The sequence below is a fragment of the Solea senegalensis genome, linkage group LG15 (genome assembly GCF_019176455.1).
Source record: "Solea senegalensis isolate Sse05_10M linkage group LG15, IFAPA_SoseM_1, whole genome shotgun sequence".
Classification (NCBI taxonomy): domain Eukaryota; kingdom Metazoa; phylum Chordata; class Actinopteri; order Pleuronectiformes; family Soleidae; genus Solea; species Solea senegalensis.
In genome coordinates this window covers 3,450,136-3,467,810 of record NC_058035.1, presented here as the reverse complement: position 1 = coordinate 3,467,810, position 17,675 = coordinate 3,450,136, and the positions used below count along the sequence as shown (strand labels likewise).

Below are 17,675 nucleotides of genomic sequence, written 5' to 3'. Positions count from 1 at the left end.
GACACTGTGAAAAACTGTAACATTGGGAAACGTTTTGCAGTTTAGCGTTCTCTGATTACCTTTCAAATTATAGCCATTTTATTAGGCACACCTGTTCAACTGCTAGTCTGAGTATTTCCGAAACTGCTGATCTACTGGGATTTTCCTGCACAGCCTTCACTATAGTTGACAGAGAGAGTGGTCTGAAAAAGAGGAAAATATCCAGCGAGCTGCAGTTCTGCGGGTGAAAGTGCCCTGTTGATGCCAGAGGTCAGAGGAGAACGGCAAGACTAGTTTGAAGTGGTAGACACAAACACAGCAACCGACACACTGATGGGCTACAGCAGCAGCAGCAGCAGCAGCAGCAGCAGCAGCAGAAGAACACGCCAGATGCTACTAATGACACTTTATTAAGTGTTGAAGTGGCTGGTGAGTGTTGTGTTATTGCAGAGTTTGTAAAAAAAAAAGAATCTAGATCTTGGTCTGTGTCGACAGTCAAGTGGCACTGACAGTGATTTCAATATCACAACCAGAAACTGTACATCGAACGTCATCTTCTGGATTGCAGATTGAAGCTAACCAGAGAGTATGAATATACTGGATAGCAACCAGGGTCCACGGTTTGCAAAAATAGCTCAATGTGAATGGGAGAATTAGCTTCTTAGGAGCTAATGGTCTCAATCGCTCGTCTTATTCACTCGCACATATTCTAAAGCACAGAAAATAGCAGGCATTAGTGTGATTGACAGCTGGAACAGTACAGGTGCGTGGTTGCCGGTGACGTCTTTGAATTTCGAGTCACAAAACCTCAACATGGTGCCGGGCAAATCTCACATTTTGATTCTCATGGATGATGTCACAACTGGTTGCCTCTGTTAATATTAGTCTGATGCAGTAGTTTTATATATTTTTTTAAAAACTCTAAACTCTTTAGGGCTAACTAACTATTATTTTCATAATGTCAATTATTTTCTCAATTAAAGGTATTTGCTTGGTCCACGAGATATGTCAAAAATCTTGAAAACTTGTTTTAATTCTTTAAAAGAACACTCATTTAGTAATGTATTATTAATCGAGTAATTGTTCTAAGCTCTTAACAACAGGGTTTTTCATGGTATCGCAGTTTTGCACTGATATCATGTCTGTTGATATTGGCATCAAGATGATTAGAAAATCTGCAACATAATTAAGAGAATGTGTCTAGTTGCTGTATGTGTGTGTGTATAAAATGTTTGTGCTGTAATTTCTTTTTCATCCAGATTGAGATGTGGATCTCCTCTCTGCTCTCGTGCAGGATCCAGCCTCCAGCTCCTCCTCTGATGCATCGTTTGCATCAGTACTTTGGAAGGAAGGAGCACTTGTCCGCGCACTGCTGCACCTCCCAACAGCTCATTCACTGACTCCACTTCACCAGGTGATGACGGGCGGACGCGCGGCAGTGAAAATGATGTGTTTTTAAAAGTCGCAATTCACGTAGAATGGAGATGCGCCTCGGTCACTGGCTTTTGATCATTTATTATGAGTGGATCTGGCTCTTCACCCTAACTTCCATCCTGGACGGAACAAACGCGGAGGTAAGGTGCATTCCGTCCTGCCAGCTGCCGCTCACAGCAGCAGCATCACTTCCCTGGGAACTCTCTGCGCTGGATTTGGCTCATTTTGGCGACGCACCAGAGGAACAGTTCGCTGGATCTAACGAGGACCTCCCGTGCGCCAAACCCTGCCCCGCCGGTGCCGACGACAAGCACAGCGTTGCGGAACTTACGAGCGAAGAAAGTTCGTCCCAAGTGCATGCGCTGTTGCGGGGAAACGGAACAAGTGTCCGCCAGGAGGACGCAGTAAAGGACAAACTTTCCAACTCGGAAGGGTTTTTTCACGCGCCTGAAAACGAGCCAGAGAGGAGCAGCGGTCACGCACGAAGCTCCCACGGAGAAAATGCGGAGCACGAGGAGGCAAGCGAGGACACGGATGTGGCCAGTTGGAGACGAACGCGCAGGAGCGCAGAGACTTGGCCCGGGTTTAGAGAAGAGGGCGAGGACGAGGTTTCCTTCTCGGACCCGGAGGAGTTTCAGCTCACAAGTTCTACGTTTGCTCTGAGCGGGGACACGGCTCACAACCAGGCGATGGTGCACTGGTCCGGACAGAACAGCAGCGTAAGTTTGCTCATGCTCTCCACATTTTTACGCACGGAGCTGCTTTGACGCAGTGTGGTCCAGTCTTCACTCACACGCAACGTCTTGTGTGGTCACTTGTGGCATTTAAAGCTTTTGTTGGTTGATTATAACAGAGTCAATAGATTTTAAAATTGTGATTTTTAATTTGTGGGAATCAGTATTTTGTGCATGACGTCCTCCAGAAGTACGTGACTGATCTCTTTTCTGGAGATTTACTTTAGGCTGATTGAGCCATGAAACCCTAAATCCTGAAACCAAACTTTACCTTTTAATGTTATGATGTAATGTCTTACATTATGTGGACTTTTTGCCATTTGTCATAATATGACTGACTCAACCTCTCTCTATCTCTCTCTCACACACACATCCCTAACCTAAACCCAATTGGATCCATAACACTTAAACCAAGTCTTAACCATCAAAAAGCCCTGTAAATTTGTGAGGACCAACCAAAATGTCCCAACAAATGTAGATTAGACTCATTAGATTGTGCCTTCACAGACACACACATTTACACACAGACACTTGTGCTGCTATTCTTCTCTGCAGTGGCTTCCATTTAGCTGGTTACAGCCATAACCAGAGCATCATCCCTAATCCCTAACCATAACCAGTTAAAGCCAAACCTTAACCTAACCACAAATCAAGAGATGAGGTTGGGGACCATGTTTGTGGTCTCCATGAGGACTACTGGTCCTGACAAGATCCACAGAAACACACACACACAATTTGGGCAGCCTAACTCAACACATAGCACTAACCATAACCACCTTAACTCCTTAACTATAACAAGTTATTACCCAACCCTTACCACAGCTCACATCTTAATCCTAACATTAACCAGAGCATCAGAAATGAAGTCCTGCCTCATTAGGACCAGGTTTTGCTCTCCTTGAGGACTACTGGTCCTAACAAGGTTAGTGATAATGCCAGAGAAGGTCCTAGAAAGGCAAGAAATACAAGTACGCACACGCGAGTCTGTTGTGCTGGCACTTGTGTATGGGAATACTTTATTAAATAAATGAGATCAATGAACCCACATATCGTCTTGTTAGTGCTTTATGTTTTGCTCAAAGTATGAGTGATGCTGTAAAAGGCTGGGTAAGCATTCGGCTCTCTCGCTGAGCAGATGCTATGAGAGCACACAGCTTCTGAAGGGTGAATGTGATTATTATTATATATGCTTATACAGCTGTGCAGCAGGTGCACCTTATTATAATGCACGCTTAATAGTAATAACAATAATACCAAATAATACAGAACACGACATGTGTGCACAGAGTGAGAGAAACACTCCAAATGAGATGGAGTGGTTACAGTGAAACCCCAAGAGTTTTTACGCTGCTACATAAAAATGCTCTTTGAAGTCCTCACACTAATACTGTATTTAGAGGACTGGTAAATCCACGGTTTGAGAACATTAAAATAATTTAAAAAGTGTCTTGTCTGTGGTTCTGAACTCCCAATAACCCGCAGTGGAGGATTCGAGTGAACACGAAGGCACTTAGAAAAACAACAGGGAGTCTGCAATGTGAGCTCACCCATTAACTGCATTATGCACAAGCAATGGGACTTAAAAATCCGTTCTGAAAGATACTTGGACCCGCGACAAGTTCAGCCGAAACCACAAACACTCATATGCTTACTCTCTTTATTGTTTTGGTCAGGAGTCAAACAGCAGGATTTACGATATTTGTAGTCCCCGAAGAGACATTTGAGTGAGGCCAGTGAAATGTGTAGGGGGTTTGTTCGACTTGAAATGTAAGCATGAAGTTGTTTTTTGGCATCTTGTTGGCTGGAATTGCTCCCTGGCAACATTTTTTAATGAAAGAAGGCAGATCATATTCACTTGATGCAGAGAGACAGAGATCTAAGATGCTGGCACAGCGGTTTTCATTTGTCCTTGAGGCCAAGTGACAGTATTTTGTTTTGTGAGACTGCAACAAATAGTTTCTTTCATTATCAAACAATCTGCACATTCCTTCTTCTTCTTTTTTTTTTTTAACTAATTAATTTTGTTTTCCACAGAGCAGCATGGGTGGATGTTTTGTTTGGCTAACAGTCCAAAGGGGCAGGGATAAAGTATTTGATTTACTCTGTATGTTCTTTTGTTTGATCTGAGAAAAAAACAGAGACGTGACTATGGTTTTTTGGAACTTCTCCTGGCTTTCCATTAATTTCCATTCATTATGTTAAGCTACAAGCTTAACACCTGCTCACATTCTGCTTATTATTCAGCTTTCAAAAACAGTAGGGGTATCCAGAGCCGGCCCGAGGCATCATTGAACTAAGTGGCTGCTTGGGGCCCGTAGATCACCAGGCCCCCCCAATAGAAAAAAACATTTTAACATATTAAAGATAACTATACCTTTAGATACATTCATATATCTGAAAAGGATTTATCATACATCTGTGCACATCTGTTCCACATAAAAACCAAGGCTATGAAACTGGTTTACTAGTTTACAGCAAAGGCTATGTTTGCTGTTGCATTTTTCCCCCAAATCAGATACAGCTTTGGGCCCCATAAAGGCTTGGGCCAGCCCTGGATGCATCCATCTATTCTTCTAACTCTCTGCTATATAGTAAATGATCACATTATATTATAGTATAATGACATTTAAATCCAGGCGGCACAATATATCAAATATTTATCACCATGATTGTGATGTCAACATGCACACAATACATAATGCAAAAGATATACTGTATACATCACAAAGACTGCTTGAACTGCAATCTTTCCTTTGTTTGTGATTATTGTTATTTGGCCTATATGAACCTATGATAAGAACCTACCATATCGCAAAAGTCCGATAATTATTGCAACATTTAACAACGTTATTAAATATTATGTTTCCCTAATATTGCAGAGCCATAATTTACATACAATCGCGTTTTCATCCCGACTTTTGAGCCATGATTCATTTTGTAGTGGAGATTTTAACGACATGACTGCACTAGGCGTCAACTCTGTGGTTATCACGAGATTCACCTCGGTGTGTTGGCCAGAACACCACTTAAGGCCAGATACTCTGGAGAATGAAATAAAGAGATGTGGGTTATAGTTGAGTCTCCATTTATTATCTCTTGCTGAATGCACACACAGAGACAACCCAGGCCTTACAACAATACAATAGTGCTGACTATACTGTGGTTTTCTACAAAGAAATAATTAAAGTATACAAGTAAATAAAATAGCTAAATAGAATTAAAAAGGGGCCTCAAAAACGTACCAAAATACCAGCTTAAACAAGCAGTATGTAGTATTTCATAAACATTATTATACATTACTATGTAGTAGTATTATTTGGCGTTTTTGTTACGCCAAATATATTTGTTTTGCAATTTATTTCACTCTGTTTTATTCTTATTATGCCTTTTTTGTCTGTTATGTAAATAAACTTTCAAAATCAAATTCTGTTAATCGACTAGCAGGATACTCTTATTCTGATATACATATGTACACTTCCGGTTGCGCCGCTACTACGTCCGGTAATACCGCTAGCCTACGCTAATGTTAGCCACACAAGTAATAAAGTTAAACGCACGGCCAACTCGTATTGTAACACAACTATAAACCACTTAACAACATATCATTAATAAACAAATGTGAACATGAAACGGCATATTCACACCATGACATGCCGATTTATACAAGCACAGTCACTGCTAGCAGGTACGTAGCTACCATTAGCACCTGACCTGCGCCCTCTCACGCACACATACTACAGTTGCAGCAACACACTAAAGCACAAATACAGCAACTAACACAATGAATGAATGAGTACTCACTCTGTCATTTTAAACAGACTGGCCTTAGTGACATCCTACACATCCAAATATGTTCAATATTATGTGTTATCCAGTGGAGCACTTAATTACAGGACATCATTATATGACAACACACCACCAGCAGGTGGCGTAAAATCAACCAGAATATACACTTTCAAAAAGAAAACAACTTTCTTAAATGTGGATATTTTCTGCTTTATTTGTTTCATATAACAAAGAAATCTTTAAAACTGAGTCATTTTGGTTAGTGGACAAAACAAGACATTTGAGAACCAAGTTTGGGAAACACGTTTTCAACATTTTCCAACATTTTCTAGACCAAACAGCTAATCAGTTAATAAAGAAAATAATCAACAGATGAAAATAAGAGTTGCAATGTCTATTCATCGATTACTAAATTAATTGCTCACTATTTTGATAATCAATTAATCGGTATGAGTTTTTTTAAGCATCTTCCGTGTAAATATGTCCTGGTTTCTTTGCTCCATGCTACAAAGAAATCATTAAAATTCATCGATTTTGGTAACATGGCTTTGGCTCCAGCTATAATGTACTGTATGTCATGTTGTCAGGATTCTCTGTGTATTAGAATCCAAAGACATCCAACATATTTAATACATCACATATTTCAGAAAATTGTTTTTCCAGTCAGTGTGCATGCTTAAGTCACACGACTTGTTTATCTTTAGATATTTCTCTCACAGGATGAGTCAAATCCTGCCAACTCAGTGTCATCTCTGTGTGTGTTTTCCCCACTTCTGCCTCACGCCACACCGTCACCCCCACATGGCTTTAAACATGAGAAGATTTCAAAGTGAGGTTTGATGCGACCAGTTGCATGTTAGCTGGCAGCTTACATGTCTTACAGGCTGAATTTGCCTGCAAAGTCTGTGCACACGTCATGTCATGTCATGTCTCTCCTGGCTTGTGAATGTGACTCAGTTTGTGTGGAAAAGTGTTTGCCCTGTTTCAACACTTCAGCAAGTTGTCATCACATGTTGACTTATGGTCCAGTAAACGCATGGAGTCTTCTGGTTTCTTCAGTGAAGTCAACCAGGACTGCCGTTGCCAATCCCAATTCACCAGTCCATCGCAAGGACCTGTCCATGGTGTATAGAGACAAACAACCATTCAATCGCACACCTACACAGAGGTCACTGCATGTGCCCTCCCAATCAATATAAAGCCCACCACTCAATATAAAGTCATAATGAGTTATTTCTGCGCGTTTGTCATAAATACGTTTATATTGTGAAGTATTTGTCATTCCATATTAAATCAAACACCTTCATTTTCAAATGTTGTGAAATATCATTATAAATATGCTTATTTTTATATATTTTTCTCAAAATGTTTGACTTTTTTTTTCACTTGACCGGCCCCCAACTGACCAAACTGGACACTCAGCGGCCCCCATGTCATTTGAGGTTGAGACCCCTGGTTTAGAGTGTCCAATTAATCTTGAACATGCGGAGGTAAACTCTCACGTGTGCACACAGGGAGAACATACCTGGATCTTCTCTGTGAGGCAACAGCATTAGCCACTGTGTGTCCTGTTACAGAGATTTTGGATGACGAGACGACCAATGATGGAACCTCTGGAGTCAGTGATGTTGAAAGATTTTTATTGTAGGCAGCTTAGATCCGAAGAGAACTGAGACAAATGCCTGGCATCTGAACAGCGAAGCATCTCCTTAGATCCTGGCAAGCATCATGCCAGGTCTGATTCATATAGTTAATAAGCCTTGAGATAGAGTATCCGGTCCAGGTCCAGATGACTGGCACCTTGGCATCCAGGGAGGGAACCTTGAAGGAACCTAGTTTGTGTCTTGTGTAAGTTATGGCTGTTTATATTGAAGGTAAACCTAAAGATTAATCTTAAAATAATTTTCTCTCATATGGCCCATCAACCAAGATGTGAAAATATATTGAATAGCCACCAGGGGGCGACTTCACTGGTTGCACCTCACCCAATTTATAACATCAGTGAACACATTCCCTAGGAGTTAATGGTCATAGTCACTAGTTTCATCTTTGGTTCCCATTTAGAGGAAAATAAACAATAATATATAGCAAATAGACAGCTTGTGTCCTTCCCCAGTTTTTCTTTTTCTTACTTTACATTTAATCATGGATTTGTTTTCTTTCTTGCTAACCTTGGGGAAGATAATGTCCTTGACAAGTTTGGATAAGTATTTATTGATGAAAAAAATGCAGGTAAGTCCTGTCTAAATGTATATGTGATGATGTCGAGACTGCAGACCGACATCCAGTGTGTAACATCAAGGAGGGGTTTGTTGGCAGAAAGTGAATATAAGATAAGATAAGACGTACTTTATGAATCCCCCGTAGTGGAATCCAGTCATCTGGCAGCTCACGAAATAGACAAGGCAGTAGATAAAATAAATAAGTAAGGACGTATAAAAAGGAAATGCAATCGGTAAATAAAAGCGTCAACAGTTGACAGGTCAGGTAAAGTGAAGGAAACAATAGTTTCCTTATGGTATCTCTTAATAAGAGATTGGTTGCAGGTGATTCCGGCGTCAAAACGGGAGTTAAGATTCTTACAGGCGTTGTCGCGAAACTTAATTGCACAAATGAAATACAGTTTTCATAATGGACAGATCCCAAGCTCTGGAATAAGTTGCCTTTAACTGTGACATATCTTTGTTTTCATTAGCTTTTACTGCACCACAGTAAGTTGAGTTGAACTTTTATTTGTGTTGTTTTTCTCCTTTTATGGATGTTTCTGTGTTGTATTGTATGTTTTTATGTCTATTTTATGCACGTAACTATGTACGTACAGATTTTAGAACTGTGAAGCACTTTGGTGTTTTAAATGTGCTTTATAAATAAAGTTGGATTGGACTGGATTGGAATCAAAAGGGCAGTATATTTTCAGTGGTCTCACACTTCGATTAAATTCCAATTATTGTGCTTAGATTTGATTCCATGATGAATTGCATCCTCAATTTTGCATATTATTGTGCATGCACGTCTCCTTTTTCATCACTGAATGTATGCAGTCAGATAGAAATGAACTTAGATATGAATTTAAACATTTCTTTACAAATCAAATTGTTCTATTTCAAAAAAAAAACTTCATATGCAGTCGAGCTCGGCTTCTAGAACCAACAGGTTCAGTCAACAGGTTATTATGAGTCACTAAAATGAATTATGGGCTCTGCAGAATCGATCTATACCTAACAACTCAGCTTTCTGTGCTGTTAGTTGTAGATCCTGAAACCTGATGAATAAAGAGGGCATCTGTCAGATTGTACCCAGAGTCAGTGAAAGGCGGCTCGTTGTTGACTTCACTTTCACTTCACGTGTCATTTGTGTGCGGCTGAAGCCTTTGTTGTCGTCTCTATGCGCGTCTTCATTTGTAAACGTGTCCCTTTTTATCCAATTATCACGGTTTGAAAATTGATCCTCAATGACATTTCGGCTTTTCAAGTAGCGGGGGAAATGCAAACGAGTGCCGCTGCCATTCATGTGCTCATTATCTACGACATGAAGCGTTTCAATGACTGCCAAGCTCTTACTGGATGTGAACAATCAAACCGCAGAAATGAAATGATGCGCTTCAAGGGTTTGATAACGACGGACAGAATATTAGAGAATGAATATAATGTGATTTTGAATATTTCCAGTGGAACAGGATGTACCTTGTACGCCAGTGATGCAAGTTCATGTTGTATCTTTTCGTTTCTTTCTTTCTTTCTTTGTTGGTGCAGAAATGGACACAAGTTAATAATTCACCTAATAAGCAGTAAAAAACTTAAAAGTGACTTACACATGAGAAAGCGATGACATCAAACATTATGGACTCAACAGTAAAGACGGCCTGATGACATTAATGCACACATTTCAGTTGATTAGCATTTAATCAATCATATGTGGCGTGTTAATTCATGCCACTGTGCATTTCAAATTGGGTTAAAATCAGGCTAATTCCATAAATCAGTGTTTCCCAACAGTTCTGTGGGAGGACTAGGGTTGCAAAAGTTTCAAAATGTGAGCATTAAGGGTAATAAACTGAAAATCTTTTGAAAATTGAAGGCTGGGAACTGAAATATAGGTGGTAAATATTATATTGCAGCATAAACCTTGGCTAAAACAATCATATTTAAAGCAAATACAATTGAATATCAATGCTATTCCTCAATTCCAGGCACATAGCAGACAGCACGATACTTACTGCAGGGCTATTGAGGCCACGCCCCCTCCATCACATGACATCACAGGTGATATATAAACATATATACAAATAAATCTGCGTTGTATCATTTGGGATGCATGTATTCTAATGACAACTAAATTTGGATATGACACTGTATCTTTAAATTTCTTGTTAATTCACATTCATTTCCATAAATTCCCAAGTTTCCAATTTGGAATAGCTCCAAAATCCCCAAACTAAAGTTGCCATTGAAATGTGAACATTTCTGGAAGTGTATCTTTACAACCCTAATAGGACCCACTTTTTAAATGAGGGCAAACTATATTGACCCAAACCATGAACCATCTAAAACAAGTTTGAAGTTCTAAAAGTGTATTATTTCCAAGAGAGATGTTTGATAAATGAATTCAAATTGTATACATATACACATAAATCTCAAACAAAAGGTCGACGAAACTTTTGCAAATTCATTTAGGGACCCCCCAAATAAAATCTTTCTCTCTTGACTTGACAAAGCTTGAAAGTCACTGTGCTTTGCATGAGTTCCCCGCGCTCAGGAGGGTTTGATTCATCCAGATTCCTGTCACAGTCCAAGCACATGCAAGTAAGGTGAGGAAGTCAGTATTGCCAGCAGGTGTGAATGTGTTTGTCATTCTGTATTAGTCCTGTCAGATGTCCAGCCCCGGTGCATGCTGGGATATATACGCTGCAGCCTCGACTGACCTTCAAGACATCTGTGCTGTATTGTTCCTACTTGATCCAGCTGCTTTAAAAAGTGCTGCGCATGACAATGGTGCATGTGTGCAATGTTCCATATCGTTAAAAAGCACATAGAAACATAAAGATTAACGTCAAGGTTGTTTTAATTTTGTGCGATGAACGTCCATGACGTCTCCTGACCTTCTGTTCAGTCCATATTCACAACGTAATGTGAGTGGGAATCAAATGAATGCACTGGCTACCAGATTCATTTCATTACTTTGTATTTAAAGAGGTGAAAATAGGCTTGAAAGAAAACAACGTCTGCTTCATAAATGTTAATGGCATTTGCACTTTGCAGGAGTTCCACTTTATTTGCCTTCTTTTAAGTGTTGGACAGGGGGCAGCGTTCACATAACATACGTTCACTGTCTCTCTTATTTACTATTGACTATACGTAATTATAGAAGAGGATTAGGGCTTTAGGGATTTTTGGGTACAAAATATAGAAAATTATGCCAGAATTTGTTGAAAAAAAAAGTCTGAATTCTGAGATTAAAGCCAGAATTCTAAGAGAAAAATATCAATATATTCTGGTCTTCAAATGCACCTTGGTAGCTATAATAAATATTAAATGAACAATACCACTAAATATTCAAACAGAATATTTTTTTAGAAATGTCCATCCCGACTATTTATTTCACTTGTTGAATAAGAGACTGAAGCTCAGTCTTATTCTCAAAGTCACATTGTATTCCAGAGTTTTCTTTCGCTGCAAATGCCACACACACACACACATCAGCTGTTAGAGTGCAGGTGCACTCCTGAGTTTCCCCATCTTTGGTAAAGAGGTTTTCTACGAAAGTGAAAATGTATTTTTTCTCAGTCTTGAGTGACATTGAGGTGCAGCTGCTTTTTCCCTCTTTTGTTTTAGCCAGTAAATATTTATTTATGGCTCATGCGAGTTCGTAATATTTCAGCTCAGTTCTGCTCAGTTTTCTTGGAAAGAGCCTTCTCCTCCTCGTCTTTACAGACCTTGTGCTTGACGGCCTGACATGTACCCTCTCATCTTCATCCGCTTCACTGAGACTCGGTAGTTGGTCTCATCTGCCTCTGCAAACTGGAGACGGGCCAGGTATGCAGTTCTGTTCTGTTTGGATCTTGGTTGCATCTCACTGACTGAACAGTAGATAGAGGTGAGACTACAAGTGAGAATAAAGCCCTTTTTTTTATCAGACAAGAACCTTCAGGATAATGTGTGGAAAACTTGGTTTGTCATTTTCTCCAGTTTCCTGCCACAGCAGGAAATTGAAGACGTTAAGATTTACATGCAGATGCAAATGTTATGGTAAACGATTGTTTGTCTGTATGTTGGTGCTGTGAAAGCCCTGACCAGTGTGCCCTACCTCAAGCTCTACCCCAACCCTCTTACACAGTGTCCTCCATCTTACAATGCCATGTCTCTTTACACCGAATATGTGTAGGACACATTCAGTGTGTATGAGTCATTCACACCAGGTGCTTTTGAAGTTCATAAAACATACTTATAAACACTCAAAACACTCCTCTGTACCCAAGATTCTTCAGCATTAAAGCCTTACATCCATCAGTCCTGCAGACCTTTCACAATAAAACCAAACAAAAGAGGAAGAATGGTAAAGAAGTATATTGCATACACCTAAAATCATTTATTATACTAATAATCATTTTTCCAGGGTTTGTTTTTACAATATTTTTTGTGGCGAGATCAGTTTTTCTGATTGAATGAGAAATTATCCTATCTTTAACAAAAAATAGACCCCGGAAATAAATCTCATAAAAACACACAAAAAATCTCCGAAAAACAGACCCGAAATAGACCCTGAAAAAAAATCTCGTAAAGACAGACCCAAAAAAAATCTCGTCAAAATAGACCCCGGAAAGAAAATCTCATAAAAAAACACAAAAAATCTCGGAAAAAAGACCCAAAAAAAAATCTCGTCAAAACAGACCAAACAATTTTTCGTAAAAGCAGACCCGGAAAAAAAAAACCTTATAATAATTTTAGGTGAATGCAATACACTTCCGTAGTGCTTTTATGTTGAAACAGGAACACCTCATGCTGAAACTGTCCATTTCTGCTGTGAGATGCACAGCTCATGATAAAAATAGGTTTTTACTCTGTCACGAGGCTCACTTGTGGTAGACATAGATACAGTACATAGTGAACAGTCTCATTATAAGTCCCTAATTGAAAAGAGTGATGTGCTGCAGCCATAATGTGCTGCTCAAACACACCCGGTCTTAGACTCGCCTTGGCAGCTAAAACAAACACATCACACACACAAAAAAAAAAAAACTGGCAGTACAGAAAGACTTTCATATTATTACATGGCCTGAAGGGCACAATAAATTCTTCCACATCTGCGGGAGGAGAGAAATAAGGCTTTTGTTCACACGAAGCATCTAAAGTATCGTTGGAAAAAGAAAGATGATGACAGTGAAGTCACAGCAGCTTTTACAAAGAAAGGGACAAAGAAAAGTTTGACCTACTTTGAAATTAGTTTTAAAAGACACTTTGTGAGCAGACACTGCATCTTTTCTCACCGTTTACATTGACTTTTACATTGACTCCTGTTTTGTTAAAACCCGCACCTGCTCATACGTGTGAAGCTCTGTAACATACCCAACCCGTTAACTGTCAGTATGTCTAATGCCAGATCCATAACTGTGATACAGACGTGTTTCATTTTTACTCATTTACTCACAGTTTCTTTACAAATTTAAATTAATCACGGCCAACAACAAAAAAAAACCCACAAAAAGCAAAATATTCCCTAATTTTTGCGCTCACAAAATAAAAGAAAGCCTCTAATTCACATCATCGGTGATGGCAAATTTTCACGTCAAGTCTATCGTGCCCCGGGATCACTTTAGTACATTTTTGTGCAAGTAACCGCCATTTAACCATCTTTTTACCATCAACCATGGAGGCGCTTTGATGCACTTTCTGTTGTAGAAACGTCTACAGAGAAGAAAAAAACCCCTGCATAGACAGTACTGTAAATTTTAGTTTTGAGCCTCTATTATGGCCATTACAAAGGAAAACCACATTTAAACCACATTTAGAGATGAAAAGGCTGAGCGAGAGAGAGAGAGATAGTGCAGACATGTTGCATCAAGAGTGCTTTCAGTAAGACGACAGGAGAGATGAGTAAGATGTGAGGTGAACGAGCTCTCAGTGCTGAACATTTGCACTATTATTCACTACTTTTTCCGCGGAAATTACTCAGTTTTATTAAATAATTCATCGCAAAAAGTGAGAGGCTGCTGTAGGTTTACTGTACATGCTGGAGAAAAGAGAGTTAAGATTGTTTTGTTTTCTCTACTTCACAGAGGAGGAAAAGTTTTAAATAAACACATTTAAATCGTTTCAACATTTCATTTTATTTGAATTCTGTCAACGACTCAGTGCCACCAAAGCCACTTAAAAGATATTTAGTCATTTTGATTAAGTTAAGGTTACTTTGAGGCAAAATATCCTCCATTTGGGTGACGTGCAAATTTTGTTTGTGTCTAGCAAAATTTTGGATAAAGAAGCCTTATTTTTCTTCTTCTTTGACAAAAACAAGTGCTTAACAAATGTATTAGATCACCTGTGATCAAAACAAGAAAAGATAAAAACTTTCAAAAACTTATTTAAATCTTAAAATATTATAGTTAATAATTTAGCAAATAAACTGCATCCCCCTTATTAAATCCAAATTAGAACCGGCTCACTGTGCTCGGAAATTCAACCACTGAAACTAATTTTTCTGTTCAGAAATACAAGTAAATAACTATAATTTTAACATTTTAATCAATAAATAATAATGTGCTTTACCATTTCATTGCAGGAAATATGAAAATGAATGGATAACAATAATAAAAAAGGTCATTTTGGTTCAAGAGCTTCTACATACTGGTGTATTAACCGTTACAGAAACATTAAAAATGATAATTTATTATTACCAATGCTGTTAATTTAGTGCAGCTGTGGCTGTAATTAATGTGTTAAGCACTGAACAGCTGAACAAAAAGTTCAGAAGTCACAGTACATCTGTCAGCACATCCAAACTGGTAGTTATTTTTAAGTACAGTGTCCTTACTGAAAGAACACTGTTAATGTATAATGCATCTCACTTATAAATAAATATATGAAGAAATATCAACTCCAAGACAGCAGTCAAATACGTCATGAGATGAAACCAGGTTGAGTACATTTTGTAGAACGTGCATCACAAATATTTCATTGTAACTTAAATGAGGACATGAAAAAATCATGACATCATATTTTTTTGATGTTATTTTTGGTTTGTGTGTGGTTTACTACTGCATGTGCAGCAAACTGCCCAAGGGTAACTTCAACATTAAACTTTGAATCACGTATTTTTCTCATGTAACACACTATATGCCTTCAGGCTGCATGTTCATAAGTGGTTGAAAGGAAAATTCGGATAAGATAATATGAGATACATATAAGATAGGGTTGGATAAGTTAAGGTAGGATAAGATTGGATGTATAAGATGACATAAAATTGTACATGTAGGATAGGATAAGATTATTTACCAAAACTCACATATTCTGAGTTTAAAGTCAGAATTCTGACAAATAAGTCAGAATTCAGAGATTACAATCAGAATTCAGACAAAACAATTCAGAATTGAGATTAAAGTCACTAATCAAAGTCAGAATTAGATTAAAGTCACAGATCAAAGTCAGAATGTTGACAAAAGTCAGAATTCAAGATTTGTCACAGATCAAAGTCAGAATTCTGACAAAAAAAAAGTCAGCATTGAGATTAAAGCCATAGATAAAAGTCAGAAAAATATCTGGTCTTTAAACACACCTTAGCTCAACACACTGCGCTCTCATGCACCGTACATTAAACATTAAATTAACAACACAGCTGAACATTCAATTTATTTGTATTTTTTAAATGGCCATCCCTACTTTTAGTGTCATGATATCTTCTTGCACACCCTTAATATATCGGTATATAAAATCCACACGCTGCTTTTTCTTTCCGGTGTCTTTCTTGCCTGAACCCCCGTTCCCCATCTCAATTCTGCCTCCTCAGCACACCATCACAAACAGCCCCTGTTTAGACACTGATGCATGCAGCTCCCCACACACAGCTCTGTTGACACGCTCAGACAACCCTGTGTGGCCGATGCTGTCGGCATGGCGCTCCGGCGCCGTCTCCCCACCCTCCTCCCCCGCTCTCTTGGGTAGCTGTGATGGACAGGCTGTGGACGTGGGGGTACGGCGGTGCGCGGGTGTGTATGTGGGGGTGAATGAACCTCGCACATCCTCCTTAAACAAACATAAATAAATTCATGGAATACAACATGACAGGGATTCTATCTAACACCCAGCCAAAGACCGAGGATTTATATCCGGGACGTATACACACATATGTGTGTGTGTGTGTGTGTGTGAATGTGGCGTTGCTTTTACACGGCATGGATAAAGAGGTTTTTATTTGTTTTTTTTTGTTAAAGTTCAGCATGTGCATTCTGCACGGAAACCACTCGCAGACTGTGTTCAGCTCTGCCAAGTCATCAAGCCTTCCTGCGGCGAGGTTCTCCTTCAACGCCTTTATATCCTGGAGGGTTTTTTTTGTCTTTGTTCGAGTGTGTGCATGCGTGGTACCCTCTTGGGCTTCTCCTCTAGAATATTGTCCAATAGAGCAGAAATTCCCGCCAAAATAAAACCGATTGTGTCCTCGATCAGAATAAAGTTCATTTATTTGAACAGCGCGACTCAAACTCGTGCTACGTTATGAACAGTTTTCCATATATTATCGTCAGACAGCAGCCCCTTTAAATTCATTTTATTGGCTCTATATGTCACACTTAGCAAACTTTTGGCAACTGACTGTTCATGCCGCTCGTGCACATAAGGGAATGTGTCGAGAACATATAGTGCCTGAGGAAAAGGGGGCCCCGTCTGACAGAAGAGAGAGAAATTGAGAGAATAAACTGCTGAAAATATTCAAAATGTGGTGTATCGAGTTTGAATGTTATTGATTATGTCAGTTTGGTCAATTTACATTTCCATGCTGCCTCTGTTCTCAGTGAAGCAATGCATTCTGGTTCTGTCTCCATGAACACTGTCCACTGTAGGTCCAACAATAAGTATGTGGCATTAACCCTTTAACACCAAAGCCTCAAAAAGTCAGTCTAAATGTGTTTTTTTGCTTATTTTAACCATAAAAGGGGTCAGAAAATGTCCTATGAGTGAGTACTTTTGCCTATTTTTCTAGAATAACTTTAAATATCAGGCAGTTTAACAATTTATAATGAAGAAAAACAATCATTTGTTTGAGTTTTTGACTCAATGTCTAAAAACAGGCCAAACATCCCACTTTTTTTCCCTTTCTGACAACGAAGACACTGATTCGTTGGCTTCCTGCAACAGCATGAGGGAAATTACCGCAATAACCACACGTTGGCTTTTTACGTGCAACTTCTCGTCTTTCAGAAACCATTGGAATCTTTCCGATATGCGCAAACCGTTGCGTAATTACGGTAAATTGAAAGTGCATGTGCGCGAACTTGTCGCCTGTGATACGCTCGGTGTTAAAGGGTTAATTGACCCTCTGATTTCAGATTGTTCCTAACTGTACTGCCCTTGCAGCGCGTGAACTTATGCAGTGCTAGACAGCCAGCTAACATTGAAGTCCTCCAATAAATACACAAGGCTTGACGTTTATTGCGTTTACTGAGATAACTGTCATACACATAACTTCACATAATTCACATAAAATATTTCAGAACAACATTCTATGTGCAGCTACAACCTGCAGGTGAAGCAATATAAC

The 17,675-nt window shown here is 39.1% G+C and overlaps 1 protein-coding gene across 1 annotated transcript in view; it reads left to right on the top strand.

Annotated features, from left to right (window-relative positions):
* Positions 1-1,351: 1,351 nt before the first annotated feature.
* LOC122781421 (VPS10 domain-containing receptor SorCS1-like) overlaps positions 1,352-17,675 on the top strand; it is a 74,759-nt gene continuing 58,435 nt past the window's right edge. Inside the window, exon 1 of the mRNA XM_044045052.1 lies at positions 1,352-2,132. Within this exon, the coding sequence (XP_043900987.1) occupies positions 1,458-2,132 (675 nt within the window). The 5' untranslated portion in view covers positions 1,352-1,457. The remainder of the gene's footprint in view (positions 2,133-17,675) is intronic.